Here is a 20,875-nt window from a genome sequence, read left to right as displayed (position 1 = left end):
CCTGAGACTCTCAATGGGGTTGCGTATTGGGGTCTGAAGTGCACATCTGACCCCCGGCCACTTAAACCAGAATCTTGATGGTGCACTCAAGCATGTGTTCTTGAAATTCCCTCTCCGTATCCGAAGTGCAAAGTTGAGAAGCACTATAGAAAGGAATGGTTAAAAAAGCAGCTCCATCTTCTTCAGTCCTACTAGTCTGGTCTTAGCTCTTCCCCTTTCACAGCTTTATCAGTATCTGAAGACAAATGTGGCAAACTGATGAAATATGAGCAGAAGGACAGCGAGAAGCATAATAGACCCGGAGCACCAGCATCCCAAAAACATCTCAACATGCTGTGATCTAGGGCCGACTCACTGGGTGGACAGAACTTAATAAAGATAAATAACAGAGCTCAGATCTTGGAAGCCCTAAGCCAACTTCACAAATGCTGGGTAATGTACATGTGACTGAACTGCAGTGCACATGAAAAATTCTTGAGGAATTTAGTTGATTTTAAGCGTCGTGTGAGTCAACACTCACTTGGCTGCCAGAAAATAAACTCCATTCGAGGCTGCATCAACAAATGCACAGTCTGGACGAGGACGACCCTTTCTATGTGCTTGTAGAACACTTTCAGGACTGCGTCTTGTTCCCAGCAGCATACTAGAGGAAGAACGTGGAAAATCAGACTAGGGTTGATGAGGGAACTTGGAGCTGTCCTTTCCGTTAAAAAAAAAAAAAAAAAAAAAAAAAAAAAGGATATTTAGCCGGCAGGAAAGCTAGCATAGGGGGAACACGACAGATGTTTTCAAAATATTCGGAGCACTCACATGTGGAAGTTAGATCAGATTTATTGTGTAAAGTCCAGAAGTCGAGAGCAATGGATACGTGGAAGGAAATGCTTTTCGGCGATGTTGATTTAAAAAAAAAAAAAAAAAAGAAAGAAAGAAAGAAAAAAAAGAAAGAAAAGCACAGAGGACTCCCTGTCCCTGGAGATATGAGCGCCTTCCAGTGCGTCCTGGGCGAGGGAAGCTCGAGAACTCAAAGAGAGGTGAATCTGAATCGGGCAATAAAGTGTCTTCTCGGTCAGAGATGCTAGGATCAGTGTGTTTAAAGGTAGCCCGGGTTTTTCACGTTCTGCACCCCGCGGACCCCCTGCGGCCTGCTCATCCGCAGGTCCCCCCAGTGCGCGCCAAGGAGGGCCACGCCCGGGCAGCGGGCGCCACGACGCGGTTTTCCAACCGGGGAGACGCGGGGACTCCCGTGCAAATGTCACTTTGCACAATGTGATGCACACACGTGTGTCTTTACCCCTCCCCCTCTCAGGCGAGCCCGACTTGCCCCGCAGAAACCGACCCCGTGTGTGTGTGTGTCCCGTCGTCGGTGCAGAGCTGGGCCCTGCATCCCCACCGGCCGGGGCCGCGTGCACCCCGCGCGCCCTGCACCCGGGGCTCCCGGGAGCGCTCGCTGCGCAGCCCGTTAGCGGGACGCGGGGCCACAGGGGACCCCGCCCGGGCGGCCGAGCTCCCCGCGGGCCTCCCGGGCTCCGGGGCCGCGCGCCCTGCAACCCCGGGCTCCCGGGGGCGCTCGCTGTGCGGCCCCCACCCCCACCCGCCCCGGCGGCCGAGCTCCCCGGGGGCCTCCCGGGCTCCGGGGCCGCGTGCACCCCGCGCGCCCTGCAGCCCGGGGCTCCCGGGAGCGCTCGCTGCGCAGCCCCCACCCCACCCACCCCACCCCCGCCGGCGGCCGCGCTCCCCGGGGGCCTCCCGCGCTCCCTGCACCCGGGGCTCCCGGGAGCGCCGGCTGCGCAGCCCGTTAGCGGGACGCGGGGCCACAGGGCCCCCCCGCCCCGGCGGCCGAGCTCCCCGCGGGCCTCCCGGGCCCCGGGGCCGCGTGCACCCCTGGCGCGGGGCGCGGGCGAGGACAAAGGGTCGGCCTCCGGGCCCCGCCGCGCCTGCCCCGCGGGCCGCCTCCGGGGGCGGGGGGCGGGGGGCGGGGAGGGGCCGCGGGCGCCGGGGCGGAGGCGCGGGCCGCGGGGAGCGCGAGGAGCGCTTCCGAGGGAAAGTGAGAGGGGAGGGCGGCCGGGCTCGGCACGCTCCCTCCCTCGGCCGCTTTCTCTCACATAAGCGCAGGCAGAGGGCGCGTCAGCCATGCCCTGCCCCTGCGCCCGCCGCCGCCGCCGCTCGGGCCGCGCTCCGCAGCCGGCCGCCGCTCGCCGCGCCGGGCAGGGGAGGGGAGGGGAGGGCGGAGCGGGCCGCGGGCCCGGGGCCGTCGGAGGGGCCGAGCAGCGCCCGGGGGCTCGGCCGTGCCCCCCTCCCGCCGGGGAGCGGCGCCCGAAAGGCGAGCGGAGGAGCCGTCCCCCCGCGCCCGCGCCCGCGCCCGCGCCTCACCTCGCCCGCCCCGCATGCGGACCGCCCGGGCGCCCGGCTCCCCGTGACGCTCCCACCTGCCCCGCGCCCCGCGCCCCGCGCCCCCCGCGCCCCGCGCCCCGCGCCCCGGCCCGGCCGGCGTCGAGCCGCGCGGGGAGCGTGGGCCGCCGCCCTCGGGGTCGCCCGCGGCTCTCGGCGCCGGGAGCGCAGCGCCCCCCGCCCCCGCCCCCGCCGCGCCCCCGCCGCGCCCGGCCGCGCGCCCCGCTCCTTCCACCATGCACTTGCTGGGCTTCTGGTCTCTGGCGTGTTCCCTGCTCGCCGCTGCGCTGCTGCCGGGGCCCCGCGACGCGCCCGCCGCCGCCGCCGCCTTCGAATCGGGACTCGGCTTCTCCGACGCGGAGCCCGACGCGGGCGAGGCCCAGGTAGGTGCGCGGCCGGGCTGGGGGTCGGGCTGGGCGCGGGGGGCTCCTGGAGGGCTCCTGCGGGGCTCCTGGAGGGCTCCTGGGGGTGCTTGGAGGGGGTCCTGCGGGCTCCAGCGGGGCCGGACTGGGGGGCTCCTGCGGGGCTCCTTGGGGAGCTCCTGAAGGGCTCCTGCGGGGCTCCTGGGGGCTCCTGGGGGCTCCAGCGGGGCCGGACTGGGGGGCTCCTGTGGGGCCCCTTGAGGGCTCCTCGAGCTCCTGGGTGGCTCCTGGGTGGCTCCTGCGGGGCTTCTGCAGGGCTCCTGCAGGGCTCCTGGGGGCTCCTGCGGGGCCGGCCTGGGGGGGCGCCTGCAGGGCTCCTGGGGGCTCCTGCGGGGCCGGGCTGGGCGCGCTGGGGCTCAAGTGTGCTGTGACTGTTTCACCTTCTGGACGTTGCATCCAGAGTTGACCGAGTAGACTGCGCGCTTTCTGGGAGAAAAGTTTTCTTTCTTTTTTTCTTTCTTTCTTTTTCTTTCTTTCTTTCTTTCTTTCTTTTAATTTTTTTTTTATATATTTTTTTTCTTGCATAAAGTTGTTACCAAGTAGGAAAGCAAGTGAGGAGGGGAAGCAGGCTGGAAGGCGCCGCAGAGGGGGCTGGAGGTAGAGGTCGCTGAACCTGCTGAGAGCAGCCCCCGGTGCGCCCAGCGGGCTTGCACCCTGGCGGGGAGCGCGGCTGCGGGGCGGTGCCAGCAGGTTAGGGGGGCCGGGGCCGGCCCGTCGGCCCAGGTTCCTAGTTGCGGAGCGTTCCTCTAACTCGGAACCCTAGGCGATTTTAGGGAAAGTGGAAGAGGAATTTAGTCACCGGCTTGAGGGCTTAAGACCTGAGACTCACTTGGAGAAGTTGGCCACACTTGAGCTGCAACAGGATCTCATGGAGATCACTATCAGGCATGACTTTTCAGCTGCATCCACTTTGCCTTTCTGAAATCTGGTAAAATACCGAGAAGTAAGGTGGATTGTTTTATTAAATAACGAATGTTTTAACCCTTTGCGGGAAAATGTTGCCAAGACACTTCTGAGATATTCTGGTTTTCAAGAGGAGTAACTGTACTTGGACTGCTTCTGACTTGCTCTTCCAAAATGCGTCTCTAAAACATTCAGAGCTGACCTGAGAATGGATATAGGATGCTTAATAGAGTTTGGGAACTCCTGAAGAAGTTTTATATTCAGCTGACAATGAGACGCCTCCTTTCAAAGACTTGCAGGACCCCTGCCTGGGTACAGAATGCAATAGTGCTTTATTTCAGCCGGTGGCAAAGTGGAGAAGTGCCAGTGGTGGGTAACTGTCAAGTGTGAGTTCACTTGATTAACATATGTTGAATGTATAGACATTGAATTGCCTTCACAGTTATATTTTGAAATACTTTTTACAATTGAGAAGGCTAAGTTTTTTAAAAAAAAAAAAACAAATTACCTTTAAATTTTGAATTTGGGGGAAAATTATTTTTAAAAAAGCCTCCCCCACCCCTGAATTTGTAATTCAGTATTTTCAACATAGGGGTCAAGGGAAAAAAAAAACCTTGTGAGTAAAAAAAAAAAAAAAAAAGTGTTAAATTGCAGAACACAGTGTATTATGTGATTTGCAAAGTACTTTTCAACACACATACTTACGTTAGTAGAACTAATATCACGAGAATGTGGCTTAAATGCCACAAATATGTAGCATTAGACCCACTAACACTTCCTGTAATTTGAATTTCATGATATCTATTCACTTTCTGTTTCTGTGAAGTCAAATTATTAAAAGTATGACTTAGTAAGGCAACACCCAGAGAGGTGGCTGATGAAAGACATCACGTAACCTGTTTGAGAGCAGGTTATTGCCCATGATAACTTACTTGAGTTTACAGTAGGAAGTGTGAAGAAGGAAGTAAAATGAGAAGTCTTTCCTGATAAGCCAAAAGTCTGTATGAGAGTCACTTACTGCTGGGTCAGTTTTGAATGAATATGCCGAGGTGTGCGCATGTGTGCGTGCACGTGTGTGTGTGTGTGTGTGTGTGTGTGTGTTACGCATGAGTTTGCAGTTGGAGGTTAAAGTTAGTTTATTTTTAATCTTCAAAATCGCCTTTGTTGGTGATGTAATCAAATCTTCCCTTTGCTGTGAAATTCTTTACGTATTTTTATTTGCTTTTCATATCTGGCCATCTTTTATATCCTGTATGGTGAATATGAGTTGATATCCTCTATGTGATAGGGACTCTTTTTCACTTAATGAAGCATCATTTTAGGTGTCTGAGTTCCACAGCCCACAAGACAGTATATTATTTCTGTGCCAAAGAGTTCCTGATTGGTTGAGCTCGACAGGACAAATGTCATTAATGCCTTTAGTGAAATTGCTATGTCCTTGCCATGGGATTCCCAAGAGACATGGTCCAAAGACTCCATGTCTCTCCCTAGTGGCCTCAAGTGGCTCAAGTTGTGGAGGTAAAGCTTAGAGGGGAAGTAATTAATTTCCTGTGAACTACAAAACCCCAAAAAGAGATTTCAGAAGGTAAATAAAACACACTAGGTCTACAGAATCTTTGACAGATGCAAAGTTTTGGTAATTTACACTTAGGAAGTATTTCTATAATGTTTAAAATACATGAAACCGTCACAAACTATAAACCATGCTTAGCCATCCAATCCTTCACCCCACCCCAAAGCCATACTAAAGATACGAGGTAAAATCACAAACACAAACAAGATTTCTTTGTTCCTTGACTGATATTTGCATTTATTAGGTTCCTCTTTCTAATTATTCGTGGTTATGTGACTTACTAAAAGATTGCAGAATGTCTCCCTGAAGGATATTAGTACAAGCAAACCAACATTAGAAAAGTAAGGCAAGCAAAGTATTGCTATTATTTAGTTAAAATTAAGTAGACACGATGTGAAAAAGGAAATTTTAAAAATGATCATCCAACTAAAAAAAAAAATGCAAAACCTAGAAAGAGCACTAGATTGCTAAATGCCATTATTTGTCAGCATGAGATTATGTAGAGTTCACTCTGGTTGGTTGGAGTTGAGTTTGATTTTTAAAAGAAAAAGTTGGTTATAATAAAAAATGGAAGTATACTTTTAGTCCAAAAAATGGTTTAGCAGAGAGTATAAATACCTAGATCCTTATATATCTTAAAAGCAATGAATTTAAGGAGAGCATGTCTTATTTTGCAAAGGCCTGTGTTAAAGAGAAAAATCAACAGAAGAAAGCTTAAAGATTTATAATCTTGTATCAATTAAGTGAATTATCTAGAAGGTCAAATATTGAATGAGCAAATATAACTTGTTTTTCATTTTTTTAAGATTTTCTTTTTTCTTTATTTATTTGAGAGAGAGAAGAGTAGGGGGAGAGAGAGAAGCAGACTCCCCACTGAGCACGGAGCTGATGCCTGGATCATGGGATCATAACCTGAGCCTAAGGCAGAGGCTTAACTGACTGAGCCACCCAGGCGCCCATTTTCTGATTTACATAAATAACTTTAAATATCCCTGCTTTGCAGTTTAAATGCAAAACAAAAACAAAACAAAACAAAAAACTAAAAAAACCGGGATTAGTTTAATAGTAACGCTAATTACTTAATTTTTTAAAATTTCTTTAAAAGATTTTATTTATTCATGAGAGACACAGAGAGAGAGAGGCAGAGACACAGGCAGAGGGAGAAGCAGGCTCCATGCAGGGAGCCCGATCTGGGACTTGATCCCACGTCTCCGGGATCATGCCCTGGGCTGAAGGCGGCGCTAAACCAATTGAGCCACCCAGGCTGCCCTAATGCTAATTACATTAATGAGAATTTCTATTTTATATTAAAGTAGCAAAAGCACATATAGTTTATAGTTACTATCACAAAAAAACTTTCTAATGACAGCAACTACTTTGCAACATGACAGATTTTCTTTCTCCGCTTTTATAATTCTGCATACTTTTGTACTTGTTTTATTTGTATTTACTGTTTCAAATTAATCGATGATGTTTTTCAAACTACGATCTGTGTGTTAACTGCATTAGAATTCCCTAGAGATCTTTAATTCCACCCCGCCCCTTACCTGAGACCAACCAAATCTCTGGGCTTGGGTCTAAGAATGTACATTGTCTTAAGTCATTCCCTTTTTTTTTTTTTTTTTTGAAAGATTTTATTTATTTATTCATGATAGTTACACAGAGAGAGACAGAGAGGCAGAGACACAGGTAGAGGGAGAAGCAGGCTCCATGCAGGGAGCCCAACGTGGGATTCGATCCTGGGTCTCCAGGATCGTGCCCCGGGCCAAAGGCAGGCGCCAAACCGCTGCGCCACCCAGGGATCCCTCCTAAGTCATTCTCATGCACACTGTACAATATCCTAAGTCATTCTCAAGCACAATGACTGCTTTAGAGTCACCGATCTGTGTAACAATGACTAATTTAATTGGTTTAACCATCTTCATTATATAACTGAGCTTTTAAGGTAATCTGTTAGGCATGGGGCATCTTAAAAGACATAAGCCATTTTTCCTCTCTTCAAGGAGTTATACAACTCAGGTAGAAAATAATAAGGCTGAAGCACAAAAATACTGTGAGATATTAGGGGACTGGTATCAAAGCATTGTCTGTGTCCTGAAGTTTGTGCAAGAGAGTCAGCCATGTGGCCTCGTTGGTAGGAGTGCTTGACATAAGGCAGAACTTGGGCTGTAAATTGGGTGAGAATTTCCAGCAGATGACTAGACTATATCAAGCAGAGGAATCCCTTCCGTGTCACGGATGGGGTGAGAAGGTAAGATGGCAAGGGGTTATATAGAGTAACAGTGAAGAATCTTAACTATGAATAAGTTTTAAAAGACGGATGGGGTTGCACTGCATATGACCCAAGCCACTTCAGGGTGGGTTATGGAGGGTGATTCATGCTCTGGGCACCTGAAAGACACAGATAGTAAGAAAAATATTAAAATCATTTATGGGATTGATTAGAGGTCATAAAAACTTTTTGCTGGGGGTACAGTCTAGTGAAGAAGCAACAGCAATATTCTAAAAGGGAAGTGATGAATACCGCACAGCTTAGGCAGTGGGAACAGGAGCCAAAGCTGTCACAGAGGAAGAACCCATAGATTTGGTGACTAATAAATAAGAAAGATTAGGGAGTGGGAGGAATAAACCTTAGCATCAATGTTTTTATCATAGGACAAGTTGGTCCTACTTGTAGGATTAGGGTCTTGCTAAGAAGAGCAGAGACTGCTCTTGGTGGTTCATGGATCATTGGTGGATGATGATACCATTATTCCATAAATCAACTTAAGATTTTACTAGTCTAAAAACTCTTCGGAGAAGCAAAATAAGCTTTACAAATTTACATCCCATTATAGGAAAATAATTGCCTAGGATCAACAGGACTTAAATTATGTAATATCCTTAAAGTATTTGAATTTGACGAGTACTATTACAATTCTGAAAGAAAATTAACAGCCTGCATATCCTACTTCGCTGCATTAAGAATGGAGAGGTAAATTTTATTCCACTGAATTAGGCTATAAATGCAACTATAGTACCTAATCACTGACTTGTGGCCTTTTCTGTGCTTCATGACATTTCTCTGATGTACTGCAAATACCCATACTTTTTGGCAGCACTCTTTAGAAAGGAGGTTCAGTGGTAGGGAAATATGAAATGTCCGTGAAAGTGGAAACTTATGAACTCTCTTGTCTTCACCTCACTCAGCATCAATTTATGTCAGGCCCAGAGTTTCACTCCCTAAGAGCCCCTTTCTGAGGAGGGCAAAGGATACATAATGGAAGGATTGGATTCTTATCTCCTTTTCCCAAATACTTACTCTTTAATGGCAAGTCTACAGTTTTTATTGCTACAGAGCACCTTAGAGTGTATGGTTTTAAGTGTTTTGTAAGCCTCCTCTCTTATAAGAGATTTCTGCCCCAACTCTGAATGATGCCTGGGGATCTATGGTTTGGGACATTAAAAAGCTCAATTCATCCTTCATTTTGGTTTCACTTTGTATTCTTTCTTCTGAATTGTGGACACCTGACTTGCAGTCATTTGTTCAAGAATCAATTATCATCAAAATTTCTTTGTAGAAAGCAGTTACTGGTATCAGTGGCACAGCTTTAGGGCCAGTGTATGTGTATTCTTGTTTTAAAATTGATCTGAGAAGGTGGAGGGTGGTGGATTGGGAAGATTTCTTTTTGCCCTTCCGGTTCTGCAGGTCTCAAGATGGAGGTCCTGGTCTCTCCTTATCAACATGGGACCAACCAGGAGTTTTGTCTCATAGCTTTTTTCGGATATTTTGGGACTCAGACTGGTGGGAGAGGAAAGAAAGTTGCCTATGCTGTTGGCATGGCTGTTGTCTGGCAGCTATAGGGGTATTCACAGGTTCAAATCACTCTGTGGGTACCATCCATACCTCTGTATCTTGAGTAGGCATTCACATGATAATTAGGTCTCTTCTGCAAAATCCTGAGCATCTGTGTGTGCCAGGCATTGTGCTGAGAGCTTAACAAGTCAAGTTTGCTTTTCATTACATCTTTCTGAGATGGACGTTATTATAATTCATTAAAGATAATAGACCCGAGACTCACATGACTTAGCGAGAAGCAAGGATAAAGCTTTTTTCTTTCATTTCTTTTTTAAAAAAAACTTTTGCAGCACATATTTTAGAAGAGTGTGATCATGAGTTTGGGCCTTCTGGGTTTGTGAAAGGCCTGTGATCATATATATTCCTTTCTTGCTGCAAGGTGTAGCTGTGTGCAAGGAGGAAGAGAGAAGAGGCCTACCCCATTACATTTATTTAAGTCCTAATTCCCTACAACTGGGCAACACTGAAATAGACTAGTCCTTTCTTCCAGGCCTAACCATATGGTGCCCCTCTGATGAAAGGATGATCCCAAATGGCCTAATCCATAGAATCCATAGCATTGCAAGAATGACTGCATAACAAGAACCTGAGCCAGAATTCCTGACACAGTTTTTCTGAGTTGCACTAGTATAACTTTAGTGAAAGATTATGGTCCTACCTATCTATATGCCCAGTAGCCTTTCAGGAATAATTGGATTTGGAAGAACAAACTGTGGTTGATAGAAGCATTATAGGTCCTCAGACTTCCAGGCACACATCGTTTCAGCTTATACCAGTTACGCTATTTCAGGTAGATGTGCATTCTCTAAATACTAGGTAATCCTACATTTGTTGCAGAGTGCACGATTGTGTGTTCAGATCCATATAGATTGTGAATTAAGGTACCATTGATTTTTCACATTAGAAAAAAAATGATGTAGTAGAGAATTTTAAATGGGGTATGATAGTTTATTTAACAGAACACAATTCTAAAATTTATAATAAATTTAATAAAATATATATAAATTTTTGTATAATTTTTATATAATAAGATTTGTGTTAATTGTTTCTTCTGGAATTTACTTATGTAAATTATTCAGGTGGTTCCTCTTGTTCATGGATTTACTCTTTTTCAGAGTTTGTAGTTTAACTATTAGAGAAAGAAGACATTGTCTTTACCACTGGGCATCCATCATAGAGTCAATCGAATGGATGCCTTGAAATACCCTTCACTGGTAGATTCGTATTGTTTCCTGATACTGATTGTGCACTAGCGGCTTTCAAGTGTGAGGAGGCATTCGTTGCAGTTCTGAAATCCAAAATTTCATTTTCATTAATTACTTGGTGCTATAACCCTGCTCTGCTCTAATGAAACCCTACTTAGAGTATTTATCCTCTAAATTTGAATATTCCTGAGTTTTATTAAAGAAAGGGGCATGTAATTACATAGGAGATGCTACCATCAGCCCTGCTAGGGGTTGGTTATATGTTGGCTACATATAAAATACATATGTATGCCCTGGGTTTCCTGAAGAATCCTGGGATCTGAAGTTAGCACAGTCCCCAGGGCATGGGTAGGGATTGGATTATAGGGTGATTCTTCTCCAGATGCTTCCACCAGCCTCCTGATCAGTCAGTGATCACCTGGAGGAGGCCTTGGTGATGCTGCTAACTCCGCTCACCTGTCGTATCAGGTTTATGGATTTCTTATGCCAAATCCTCCTACTTAAATCTACTTTAATTCAGAAACATTTTAATTAATTCTCACTCGTGGCAGCTTCAGCTCTAAGCAGGAAATGACAATGCGGTGAGTGATGCACCCAGTGTAGGGTGAGTGATTCCTGTCTATAACAAGCATGTGATCCTCTGTGAGGAACAAGAAGCTTACTCATTAGAAATACCAGGAATGGGTTACACTGGAAATGCAGACAGTGTAAGAGCTGTTGTAAGCAAGTCTCCTGATTTACCAGAAGTTGTTGGGTAACCCCTGGAGGCTGCATGGACAAGCATGGAAAGGCTGGATTGGTGTTAGTTCCACTGTTGACACTGGTTACACAAACAAAGGAGGGGGGATATTTTGGATATTGAAGTACAGAGGCAGTAAGGTCAATACAGTCAAGGTTGAGGGTGGGAGCGGGTTTGGGGAGCTGAGTGGGGGTAGAGCACTTTGGTTGAAGAGTCCAGAGCTCTAAGGGCAAGAGGGGAATCTTGTAGAAGGTGTAAGAAACCAAGGAGCAGGACCTAACTTTGGATCTTGGTTGAAAGCAACAGGAACTACTGAAGATTCTTGAGTGATGGGCTGCAATCGGTGTCTTAAGGAGCTTAACTCGACATCATTGTGTAGAAGTATCTAAAAAAAAAAAGAGAACTAGAAGCTGGCCACAGGCTTCCCCAAAGCCATTTGCAACTGCAGGCTTCCTTGAAGTGTCTGTCAGGGACAGCTCTTCTCAATCCATCGGCCACCCATATATGGTAGTTGAATTCCGCTATATGCTCCTGATTATTTCTGATGATGGTGGTGATGACCACTGCAGACTTATGTAAGCACCCATCACTGCACTGTCTGGAAACATTTATAGAATATATTAATAACAGACATTTTTTTCTATCATGGCTCACATTCCAAACAGAGCAAGCAGTGTAAACAGTGGTCATGCTTAGATACACACACATACACACACATACATACACACACACTGCCCCTGTCTTCCCCCTTTTTCCCCCCACTTTAATCATTCTTCAAACTGCCAGCCATAGCTTATGTATTCTTTCTTGCCTAGCCAAGTATTTTTGGACAATCCACTGAAAGAAAATATTTAAAAAGTCAGAGTATATGATATTATATTCTCTATAGCTTATACACTGATTTGCTCTTAAAGAGCAAGAAAGCAAGAGTGAGATAGAAACTGATAACCCTAAAGTGTCCTAGTAATTTCTTCTTGCTGTTCTTTTTTAAGAAGCCTCTATGCCCAACATGGGGCTTGAACTCAAGATCCTGAAATTAAGAGTTACACGCTCCACCAACTGATCCAACCAGCAATTCCTTCTTCTTAAAATCTGCTTACACATATTCCTCCCACCAGTAAGACTAGCCAAGGGAGACAGAAGTGAGCAGCCATATTCTGTAAATTTTTGTTAAATAGATAGGTTTCATCTTCAGAAAAACATCATCATAGTCCTCATAAGGACTGTGGCCGTAGGCATTTGAAGTAACTGTGATATTCTTCAGAGTAATTCTTCAACACCTTCCACCTAACTTATTACATTTGTATTATAAGCTTACTGATGATTTTCTTCATTTCTAAAATACGGAAAGGGAAGGTAATGTTGATATTTGATTTTGAGAAACTTGGAGAAAATGCATGGTGTTTAGTCATTCAGTGTATGGAGGCTACGTATTTTAGATTGGATTATAATATGTTTCTACCTCTCCTGTGTGCCTGGTTTGTGTCTTTCCTTGAGTGTGACAGCTCTGGCCACAGATGACCAACCAAGTCAAGGAACAGGGGATGAGGTTCAACCCATGAAGTGCTCTGTACTTAAGTCATTGAATGAAAAGGATTTTGGTGCACATAGGAGTTTTAGAATGCCATTTAATTTCACATGAACTCATCCTGAATACTTCAAAGCTTAAATACTTTATTTTTTTTAAGATTTTAATTATTTATTTGAGAGAGAGTGAGTGCAAGAGAGAAAGCATGAGTAGGAGGAGGGACAGAGGGAAAAGGAGAAGCAGACTCCACGCTGAGCAGGGAGACCGATAATGGACTCCATCCCAGGGCCCTGGGATCACAACCTGAGCTGAAGGCAGATGCTTATCTGACTGAGCCACCCAGGTGCCCCAAAGCTTAAATACTTTAAAGTTTAAATCTCTATAAAAGAAACAGACTGATATAGCTACTTCAGTGTATAAACCTCTCAAGTCTGTATATTATTAATTGGCATAAGAGAAATAAAAATATACATTCTAAAGTTACAGGGAAACCATTCCAGAATATCTAAAATATTAAAAATATAGTTTCAACAAAGAAAATGTGCAAGAGGTCAACTCATGTAAATCTGTCTAGAAAAATGTAATTGTTCTGGTTCTTTGGGGGCACTCTTCCAGAATGGGAACCAGCAAAGTCTGTCCCAACTGTGCTGTCGTTGAGATGAATCATGGAGTAGATACTTTACTTCTGGGGTAAGTCTGATTTACGTGAGCGCCCTAATTTGCTCACAGTAGTTGATCTTGTTTGATGGTTCTATTTGCTCATTTGCCAGATAGTCAGTAAACACTATGAATTTCTCTGCGCAGAAACTTGATGGTGATGGAGATGGAGGATGTTGGAGGTACATGAGCAGACGAGGAAGAGGAAATTCAAAATAAGTGGCATTTACAGTTCCCAGCTCTTCAAGAGCTAACAATATATGTTTCTTCAGTAGCATCTTGAAAATTCACTTCCTTAGGATTTAAATACAGATATTAGTTGAAGTATTTTAGGAACTTTTGATCAGAAACTGTACTCCTTAACTGAGAATGTATTCCTGACTCAATCTGAACCAAAAGATTAGACAGACAATAGATAGCCTGTTGTGAATAAAGAATTTGATAATACATTGTCTATGCAAATCCATACACATCCATGTAGATTATCTATACAAATCTATCTGCAGATACTGCCATCTTTTTTTAAAGTGGTTTTCCAAAAAAAAGTGGTTTTCCATATTTTTATTTCAAGACTAGAACTGTATGTAATGATATAAAATGCAGCTTTTATTTAAGTGCCATTATACTTCCAAATTTAAATTTTAATGTAATTTTCTTCACAATCATCTTTGACCTTATACTATTTTTTCTTTTTTTCTAAGATTTTATTTATTTATTCACGATTGACACACAGAGGGAGGCAGAGACACAGGCAGAGGGAGAAGCAGGCTCCCCCCCCGCGGGGGGGGTGGGGGCGGATGCGAGACTGGATCCCAGGACCCCCGAATCATGCCCTGGGCGGACGGTAGATGCTCAACTGCTGAGCCACCCAGGCATCCCTATTTTTTTTCCTGTTAAAAGTGCTGTGCTTATATTTTTAGTTAGAAACAAGATTAAAATAACATTGCATATTTAATATTCATTTATATGGAGAGGAAGTGTTTGTGAGATTAATAATATTTTTGCTTCCAACTGGAAGTACTTGTAACAGACAAAAAAATGTCTAAAAAGAAAGAGCACACTTTGACACCGTGATTGTTCTGGAAGATTCCCAAATACATGACAATTCCCACATACATGGCACCCACACAGAAGGGCCACACTTTTGGGGACCACCTGGGAGCAGGGGAGGCTGACTGCAGCCAACTAGTGTTTAATGGTTTAAGGCTTTTTTTTTTTCTGATGGCACAAATAATTATCTTACAAAAAAGGATGTATCGCTAAGAGCCCTATAACCCATTTCCTCAAGAAAATAGTGCATTTCTTCTCTTGCTTTACACTGTTACAAGGAGTCTTTTCTACCCATGCTTACCTCTCTGCCCTCAAAACAAATTGTGGATAAACTTGACAAATTAAATCAGACTGGTCTTTTTTTTTTTTTTTTTTTTTTTAAGATTCTATTTATTTATGAGAGAGATGGAGGAAGCACATAGAGGCAGTGGGAGAAGCAGATCCCCACTGAGCAGGGAGCCCGATGGAGGGCTCGATCCCAGGACCCTGGGATCATGACCTGAGCTGAAGGCAGATGCTTCACCTACTGAACCACCCAGGTGTCCCCAAATCAGACTGAAGTCTTACAGAAAGTGGCCCCGATGCTCTTTTAACCGGAGGGACCACACAGCTGCCCTGAATCCTATGCCTGAATTCCTATAATGTGGAAAACGGTTTGTTATGTCCTCGCACTCGGAGTTCCTTGGAAGTAGCCGGTTAATATCAAATACCAGATGTGAGGCTGTTTTAAACCACCACGGTTTACTTTACTACAGTATCATTGCCTACATGGAATATTTTTAATTCTTTCTTTTTGTTTGCATCTGTTGTGTGTATTTAGTTACTTTATCCTTCTGAAAGTCCTCTTCCAAGTTTACATTTTGAAAAATGGAATACTTATTTAGATTCATGTTTGCTTACGGGTCGTGACACTTAAGACTTCCCTAAAAAACAAACTAATCCTTTTGTCTCAGGGCCAAATTTAAGTTTGGGGACGATAGTGAATCATTGTTTGTTCTCTTTGAATCCTACGGCTTTAAAAAAAGAAAATTTGGTGTCCCTCTATGCCAAATTAGAATTTTACCAAGGTCAAAATTACTCATGAGTCATGACCATTACACTTAAAATTGAGTAATTTGAAGCGGCTTTAGATACACAGATTAAGCGAATCATGATGTCATAAATTGTAGGGCAAATGATTTTTTTTTTCCCCTACCAAACATTGGAGGAGCAGGGCCTGTTCTGTTGGAGACCAATTCAGTCCTGCCTTAGAAAAACTCACCTTTGTGTCATGGCCACAGGAGCAGGGCATAATTATATGACTATTATATTGCATTTGGTGACACCTACCTTAGTGATAAATGAAAATAATTTAAAATTGGTGTCGCCTTTCCATGTCATGCTTATTTGACCACACAGGCTGTTGTGCATCTGTAAACTAGCGCCAATGCTAGTGACTGCTTCAAATTTCCTCTAGCAGAACATAGCGAAAATTTTGCCTTCTTCTGTCAAGCTCTTTTTTTTTTTCCTAAATAAAGCTGTCCTTGGCATTGATTTTAACTTTATTACCCCTCTGTAAAGTGTCTGTAGTATGGTAGGAATGGAACAAATGTGCCTGATTTGCCTAAACTAGTAGCTGTGCCCCTGTCAGGGGTGATTGAGGGTTTTCTTCCTCCCAGGATTGTTATAGATAAATATAAATTTCACTTTCAGCCCCAAGATTAAAATTGTAACTTAAAAACTAAGATATTTATGTGCAAAAATTAAATCTGCAATATTCAGGTGAACCGTAGGCTGTGTGCCGTATGCACTGTGTGTAGCACGTAAGCATCAAGTACTTGCTTAGTGAATGGGTTATAAACGAGTTTTAATAGGTATGTCTGCAAACTGAGGGTTGCTGGAGGTGAGGGGGCGGGGGAGGGGGGCACTGGGTGATGGGCACTAAAGAGGGCTCGTGATGTGATGAGCACTGGGTGTTACAGAAGACTGATGAATCACTGGCCTCTATCTCGGAAACCAATTATACATTATATGTTAATTAATTGCATTTATTTTTTTAATTAATTGCATTTAAATAAAATATAAAAATAAAAGCAAAGCAAAACAAAATAACAGATATGTTTAAGTGCCCCACCGTTGGTTGCCGTTAGTCTGAATTTTAAGCGTTCCAGTTAAATATTTACATTTGAAATTTTTTGGTTTTTACCAGAGTGTCGCCAACCTATCATAAACATGGATTTCAGTACCTGTTGATGTGAGTGTCATTTAGACCTATCGGTACCCGACTCTCCGAAGCTGTGATTTCACGAGCACCTGCTGGAACATTGTTTTCCATACTTGAGTGTAGTCTTTTCCAAAACAGTTTCTGATTTTCTAAGCCTAAACGTAAACTATTACCATTTTAGTTAATTAAATCCTTTTTTTTTTTTTTTTTTTTTCCTGTCTGGGTGCTCAGACCAACATGAGTTGGTCTGTCCTGTGTGCAGTAGGAAAGATGTGCAGTAATTTCAGGATCACGGTCTCCCTTGAAGGTTAACGAGACTCCTGATTTAGAGATTAGTATTTCAGCCCAATGCCAAGCATCCCATTTGATCATGTGCCCTTGGGTGCCGACAGACATAGTAACATTCCTTTATAAACCAAAATTTCAGACATAGGATACATACTCTTCCTGGTAAGTTACCCGATCCTTTCTTTTTCTTTATTCCATCTTTCTACTCTAGCATAATAGTTTGCAGTTAAATATTTTTAAACACACTTCAAACAACTTTTGCTCATTACAGAATGACTATGTCTACCCCCGCCAAGAGGGTTATTCATTGTTTATACCACCTTGTACGACAGTATATAAATGGCATTCTATAAAGAATGGTAAGGTTTTTAGTGAGGGTAGATTTGTCTTAGAGTCAATTTAAATTTAAGTTTAAATGATGTGGCAAACCAGGTTCCAGGCTCTGTCGTCTTTTTTTTTTTTTTTTGGCTCTGTCGTCTTTGCACCTCAACACATCTTCCCACGATCTTGATGCATAAATGATGCTTATACATCACAGTTCCTTCCATTTTAAGGTAATATTAGCTGGTTTGTGGCTTGGAAAACTTAGTACCTATACTGCATCCATAAATACAGAAGTATACACAGCACGTAGATGGCCTGTGCATTTAGCGTGAAGAACCAGAGTTGTTTCCAAACTTTCAGGGCTTTTTCTGCATGTGGCAACATGTATACATTGTGACAATTTTGTTAAAGCGATTTACGCTATTACTGCAATTTGAAATCAGAAAATTTTTGAGGATGTAGCTAGAGTTTTTAAGGACTGCAAGAATATCTGGACATGAGACACTCAGGAAATGGAGAAGGTAAGTTCCTACACATGTAGAGCTGAGGGTATTTGGATCAGACCAGATGTTTCCAGCAGGGAGTTGGAGCATGGTTAAAGTATATCTGGGCCATGTTTAATTATCAAAACTTGACTTCAATGAGACTGGTAATTAAAGATAAGTACAGTTTACATTAGCCTTTATAATGCTTTACTTGTTCAACAGAGTAACTTGCTTTCAGGGCCAGGTGATTTAGTCACAATTATTTAATTAGGTAGTTCCTACTTGGAACTTAAATCTTAAAAACTTAGTCAACATTTGATTATAAAAAAAATTAAAAAAACATTTGATTATAATAGATGTCATAGCGCTAAATACTGGCTTAATGATTGTTAGAGAAAAAAAAATACTTGTTTTCTTTGGTTTAGGGTACCTTAAGGGAATAATTTTTCCTCTGGTAGCATTCTTTTCTAGAAGAGAGTCCTGTTCACTTGCTTTCTTCGGGTGTGTGTGTATCTGTGTGTGTGTGTGGGGGGATTATTTGCCACTTTCTTTCTTGCTTCCAATTATAATTGTGAGCAAATATCACTAGAAATTCTTTGTAACCCAGCATGGCCTAGTCATCAAACTCACCAGCAGTTATGTCCACTATGAGAAAACAGAGTGGCCGCAACTAGACAATCAGCATGTGAAGTCCTACTGTCCTCTGCTCCCACTCATTCTTTTTTTCTTATGTATGTACTACGCAGGTTAAAGTTCAGTATTTTGGTGATTATAATTCTGGGCAGAAGACAAATGTATTTTATTTTGAGCTATAACTGGAGAAGACCTCAAGTTCTTAGATTTGAAGAATTATTTAGAATATGATTGTAGGGCAGCCCCAGTGGCTCAGCGGTTTAGCGCCGCCTTCAGCCCAGGGCCTGATCCTGGAGTCCCGGGATCAAGTCCTGCGTCGGGCTCCCTGCATGGAGCCTGCTTCTCCCTCTTCCTATGGCTCTGCCTCTCTCTCTCTCTATGTCTCTCATGAATGAATGAATGAATGAATGAATGAATAAATAAATAAATAAATAAAATCTTAAAAAAAAGAATATGATTGTAACTTCAAGCAGAGTTAAGTCAAAGAACTAGATTTCTAGGCATATTCTGACCATAAAATGTATACTTACCGAGGGTAACATTTAGATCTGTATCAGCTTCTGTATGAAATTGATTAATTGATAATAATTGAAATAACTCCTTCATTAGTGCCTTCTGCGTGTCAGTGTTTAAGGTATTAAGTAAAAGCTGAGGAAAACAATTCTATAAAACTCTAAAATGTAAGCTTTTATATACTTAAAAGTTTCGTTTAGAATAGTGACTCATTTTTTATGGGACAGTTCTCATGTTCTCAGTTAAGATTTATCAGCTTATTTCCTAGCTTTCTCTGCAGGGAATATTGCCTTAGGATAGTTCTGGCCAATGAAGTATAAGACAATCTAATAAAGACTTAGGGGAAAACTTTTACTTTTCTGGTAAGACACCGGTTTCCTTCCTGTTTTGTTTTCTTCCCTAGAAATAAGAAAAAAATCACATATAATTAAAAAAAAATACTGTAGGCTTATCAAAAGAACACTTTTAGTCTTATGTGGACTAAAATTTTTATGATTATTAATGTAAGCCTGTGGCTGTGGAGAGACTTTATATATTTGTATGAGGTCTTCAATCCGTTGCCCTTAGGGTTAAAATAATTTGTATCTTTATAGCCAACATTTTTTGCATGGCTGATGGATTACTTTAAAATGTTATTTATGTTCATATTTTGTAAATGCTTTAAGAAGCCATATTTCAAATAAATAAAAAATTCTGTCTTTGGAGAAATCTCCACATCTTGTCCCTTCTCATTCTCACTGTTAAAAATGTGTTGGGACGCTTGGGTGGCTCAGTGGTGGAGTGTCTGCCTTCGGCTCAGGGCGTGATCCTGGAGTCCCGGGATCGAGTCCCACGTTGGGCTCCCTGCAGGGAGCGTGCTTCTCCCTCTGCCTATGTCTCTGCCTGCCTCCCTCCGTGTCTCTCATGAATAAATAAATAAAATCTTTAAAGAATAAAGTGTTAATAGCTTGTGAGTGACTCCTGACTAACTCTGTTTGCAAGATGGTAGCTAGAGAGAAGAGAGAGAGAAAATTCTCATGGGACTTAGAGAAAGTTGGATGCAAAGTCTCAGAAGTGACAGGAGAAAGTCTGCAAACAAGAAAATATATTCATATCTTCATTCAGATTAATAAATAATTAAACACCTGGACGGTGCAAAAATTGTGTTTGATTCCGGGCCTTTACAAGCCTGAATTTGTCATCACGGCATCAAGATGGGAAAATTAGGAAAGCATGCTAATTTAAATTTAAGGCAGTTGGAAATATAATACATGGCATAGAGGCCCATCTCATCTGTCAACAAGTGCTTACAGATGCCACATGAACAGTTTTAACTGCAATTATAAAACTCAGTGGAATGTTTAGAGGTGATTCCAAGAATGTGATTGGCTAACGTACAGGGTACTCATTCTTAAGAAAATCTCTGTTCAACATAAATTTTAAATGTATACAGTCCCTTCTAGATGGATAAAGAGTTTCAGCTTAACATTTGGAGGGAAAAATGCCATCAAATAGCAATATATAACCTTAGTTTACTTCTCTAATAATACCTTATTTATAAACACAATACGGTTCTCTTTTGGTTAGGGTTTGTTTTTTTGTTTTTTTGTTTTTTTTCCTTAGCTATAAAATTGTGGAGCTGGCCACAGACCAAGCTGTAGTAGTCTGCAATGATTAAAGATTTTATATTTGACAAGCCTTTCTCCCTGAAGGTTACTTGCTTCCCCTTAGAGCTGTGGATTTATTATCCTCCATTCCAGGATGGGTAAATGTCTTAAATTCACTTCTCCCACATTATTTGCCATCTGGGGGATTTGAGGCTGTGAGTTAGCTGTATTCATACAGTGGATTCCCTATTTATGCTCAAGACACTTTGACTGTATCTGGTCATTAAAATCTGATCAATCCTGGTTTTACTCTGAGGCTGGACCAATTGATTTCTAAGATATTCTTACCTTACAATCTAGAGAATACAAATCAAGACATGTCCTATGCAGGAAGCAGCAGTAAATAAAGCATGTGATCTCATGTATTCCTTCAAGACTTAATCTAGACCAGGAAGTATAGTTTTGCTTACCAAGTTTCTATTGGCATGTTGTTTTAATTTATAGAATTGGTCATATTTTTCCATTTCTTCTTTGATATTA

The 20,875-nt window shown here is 43.0% G+C and overlaps 1 protein-coding gene and 1 long non-coding RNA gene across 2 annotated transcripts in view; one reads left to right on the top strand and one right to left on the bottom strand.

The window, feature by feature from the left end:
* The window catches only part of LOC144284276 (uncharacterized), a 309,163-nt gene extending 307,750 nt beyond the window's left edge, over positions 1-1,413 (bottom strand). Inside the window, exons 1-2 of the long non-coding RNA XR_013352633.1 lie at positions 811-1,413; positions 521-699 (exon numbers count right to left, since the gene is read on the bottom strand). This is a non-coding gene — a long non-coding RNA (uncharacterized LOC144284276). The remainder of the gene's footprint in view (positions 1-520; positions 700-810) is intronic.
* A 1,190-nt stretch (positions 1,414-2,603) lies between these two features.
* VEGFC (vascular endothelial growth factor C) overlaps positions 2,604-20,875 on the top strand; it is a 104,105-nt gene continuing 85,833 nt past the window's right edge. The window contains exon 1 of the mRNA XM_077848607.1: positions 2,604-2,771. Within this exon, the coding sequence (XP_077704733.1) occupies positions 2,625-2,771 (147 nt within the window). The 5' untranslated portion in view covers positions 2,604-2,624. The remainder of the gene's footprint in view (positions 2,772-20,875) is intronic.

The sequence above is a fragment of the Canis aureus genome, chromosome 15, assembly GCF_053574225.1.
Source record: "Canis aureus isolate CA01 chromosome 15, VMU_Caureus_v.1.0, whole genome shotgun sequence".
Lineage (NCBI taxonomy): Eukaryota > Metazoa > Chordata > Mammalia > Carnivora > Canidae > Canis > Canis aureus.
The sequence above is the reverse complement of the archived record's forward strand: the minus strand, read 5'-3'. Positions and strand labels throughout refer to the sequence as shown.